Here is a 3,453-nt window from a genome sequence, read left to right as displayed (position 1 = left end):
CCGAGCTAAAATTCCCTTAAAACTATGTTACGGCAGCGAGCGACGACAGAGCATCGGCCCAGAAAAGTGTGTCCACCGCAGCGCAGCGAAGGTAGCGTGTTGACGTTTGTGCTCGCCGTGCATTGTCGAGGAGCGAACCCCAGTCTCAACACTAACAGGGATTTCATTGTACATCGGAACGCCAGGTGGAGGCGCAGTGCCGCGCCGACACGGGGGTATCACGACGCCCTCTAATTATGCAGCTTCACCGTTCTTGCGTAATTCTACTTATTCCGACTGGTGGTGCGTTTGTGTAAAATGGACAATCGACCAGTTTCCGTTGCACCGCAGGTACTTAATAGCGGAATCCGAACGGAAATTAGCCCCCTAAATTCGACGAAGTCATGGAATCACGTTGCGATACCGGTAGATAGCTATGTACTCGGCGAGTACACAGCTGATTTGACGCGACTCGCCCCGCAATGTTGATCTTGCCGCGATGCTGGGGCAAGCTGTTGTGGCCTCTATGCAAGACGCGTCCGGCTATGCAGTATAGGACCCAAGGGCTGAAATTATGCGAAGGCTCTCTAACAGAGCACAATCTAGCAGAATCAGGACCGTCTCCGCTGCCCAACAAAAGCAAATTTAACGTCGACTCTACAGAAAATCAATCACCTTTTGGACGAACCCACCAGGTGCACCGTACCGCAGCGGAGGTCGCACGCGTCGATCACACATTTGCCATGTGAATGCGTGTCTGCATTGGACAGGGTGTGCTGAACGTACATTGTACATGAAACCGAACACCGATGACTGGAATGCATCAACACAGTCCATGCTACGACACCGACGCACCGCTAAATAGCACACTCCCCCGATACCAAACTGATTTCAAAAGGCTCACTACACCCTGCACTAACCATCTACACAAATGAAACTACCGCGCATGCTACGCAGGAATTTGACAGCCGTGAGCAGCCGTGCGCATGACCACCACGAGCCAACATACTTGGTGCGACAACCGCAAGAGTGCTCGAAAGGTGGGCAACTCAAGCCGAAACGTGACTGCAGATATCTAAGTGTATTTTGCGAAAGCAGATACGATCGTTAACAGTTGGAGGCCATATGTATCGATGTGCGCGACGCCATAGCTCGAGGACAATTGAAGACTCGAAAGAGACTCGTTGGGCGAAGACACGACTACCTCCGATGAAGCGCACGGGACGTTTGGCCATCGAATCAACCAAATCCAATTTGGCAAACGGTCAGCGCATCTCGCGAATCGTCGTGGATGGAACACGAATCGATCGACTTGAACTGCGAGTGCGGTGGGAGGTGGGGCGTACGTCGCTTGGACCCAACTACACTGTACTATTGTAGCGCGCAGATTGCTGTCAGAATGAACATCTTTTCCATGGAGCAAGTGCGCTTGTCTTGGCCAGAGCTGAAATCGACTGCGGAACTGAAAAGCTTGGCCGTGGCGAGATTGCGGAGCAAGATCTCGGGCAACAAGGCCCTATTATAGTCCGACTACGTTCGTGAGGACCGTGACGTCTGTGCTGATCAAGCGGACGGAGCACTAGTCACCAGCAACGCTACGGGTATCCTCGTCGCGCAAGAGGATCCTTATCTTGAGTTCCAAGGTACTTGTATCGCAGAAGTCGTCAGAGAATGGAGGAAAAAAAGCGCTAGAACTCGCCTGCACATGGGAGGCAGCGCGTGTGGTCCGGGTGTATAGGGCGCATCTCGTTATCCTTGATACACCTAGTTCCCATCGCGCGCGTGGACCTAAATCTGAGAGTCGCGATCTGATGCAGGTGTGTACAACCCACCACGTCGCTACTTCAGCCTGGTCGTAACTCCTCCAGTCCAAGCTGTTGCTCCAACCGTCCCTGAGCTCCACGCTCACTTGTGTCATGCTCGAATGCACTCGTTCTCTGGTAAGCTCTGCGGTCATCGAGAGCATGGAGCGCGCGTATGGAATGTTTCAAACAATGGTTTCAATCACGGTCCGATATGCGTTTGCGACAGCATAATGTAAGTATTTGTACAATGTGTATATGTTTTATTACATACAAATACTCATATTATGCCATGAAAGAATGACAGGCTAATAAAATGATTTAGCTGATGCTCAGAGCCAATGAACGAGCACAGGAGAAGGACAGCGCCGGTGGCGATGCAAGGCGCACGACCCCTTGCGGTGGTCGATCAAGTCTTGGCCCTGGTCTGACTAGGGTCTGCCCACTACAACACGCCACGCTAGCAGGGATACCTCACGTATAGAGACGTTTGTTCGCTGGTTGAAACACGTTTGAAACACCGTCGAATCAATGAAACAAACGATTTATCCCTCGAGCCAATTCAATGAACCCTGGGGCCACAAATAAATTTACAGGTGTCGGATCTGACAAAGTGCAAAGGTTTTGGTCGTGGTCCGCCCGTTATTAGCACTGCTTTCTCCAAGGCACAATTGCGTCACGCCATCAGTGTGTGCACATCGCCATCCTGGGGCCGAGGATGACGAGCCTATGTACGCCACAAGCCAAGCAAGCATGACGGTCTTCTCCGCTGTACTGTACTTTTCTGTTGTGTTTATGCTGTGTCTTTTGTCCAACGTTGTACCGGGTACGGACGATTGAGGCCATTTGGGTGGACGCTGAATGTTGCGCTGAATCGCAGCGAGCTACTCTTACGCGAAAAATGCTCCTGCCGCGTCACGGTTCCAAAAGATACTATTTCGTTCGAATCGGAAGCGCCGGCGGCTTCAACGCGTCGATTGCAACGGCGTCCAAGCGCGTTGTCTCGGCAACGAGGTCCGTTTATCCATGCCTAGCCACTCAAACCACCTCGATTCGCCGTCAAAAATAACACTATATTACCATGCTTGCACGATCGGGCAAAAGAACATCCCGCCGATGGGTTGATGGCGACGGTGTGCGGTGGTCAGTGCCCCACCACGCACCACGTGGAGCATGTAACGAACTACCAAACTCCGTGACGTTAGACCACTTTACTTTTTGCAACGAGCCAATCGAAGGCCCAACGATGTACACTGCCGCCTCGTCGTCGCCATCCCCCGTGGTTCCGACGCGTGGACGACAACACCGAGGAGCCAAAGGCACGTCCAAGTCCAAGCTCAGTCAGCAGCGGTACCGCGACCAGAAGCGCGAGCACCTCGAACACCTCGAGAACGACGTCCAACAGCTGCATCGCAACATCGCTCGCTGCGAGGGCCAGCTCGAGGTCTTGCGCGTCTCCGTGTGTTCGCACGATGGCGCGCTCCACACTGCAGCCGAGTTCTTCTCGCTTTTTCGCCACGGCTACCACGTCCCGCGACCGGACTTGAAGCAGCGACAAGACGCGTTTCTACGCAGCGTGATGCGGCCCGACTTGGTCATTATGAACGAGGTACATCTATTGCTATGCCATACTCCGACTCCAAATGGTATATTCTCCAACTAGAGAGGCCTC

The 3,453-nt window shown here is 53.0% G+C and overlaps 1 protein-coding gene across 1 annotated transcript; it reads left to right on the top strand.

Moving 5' to 3' along the window:
* Positions 1-3,027: 3,027 nt before the first annotated feature.
* Positions 3,028-3,444, top strand: SPRG_17754 (hypothetical protein; the record flags this gene model as incomplete). Its single annotated transcript, XM_012357146.1, has 1 exon — positions 3,028-3,444. The coding sequence occupies one exon, from the start codon at positions 3,028-3,030 to the stop codon at positions 3,442-3,444; it is 417 nt and encodes a 138-aa protein (XP_012212536.1).
* Between the last annotated feature and the right edge of the window lie 9 nt (positions 3,445-3,453).

Source organism: Saprolegnia parasitica (assembly GCF_000151545.1).
Source record: "Saprolegnia parasitica CBS 223.65 unplaced genomic scaffold supercont2.756, whole genome shotgun sequence".
NCBI classification, from domain to species: Eukaryota; Oomycota; class Saprolegniomycetes; order Saprolegniales; family Saprolegniaceae; genus Saprolegnia; species Saprolegnia parasitica.
The sequence above is the reverse complement of the archived record's forward strand: the minus strand, read 5'-3'. Positions and strand labels throughout refer to the sequence as shown.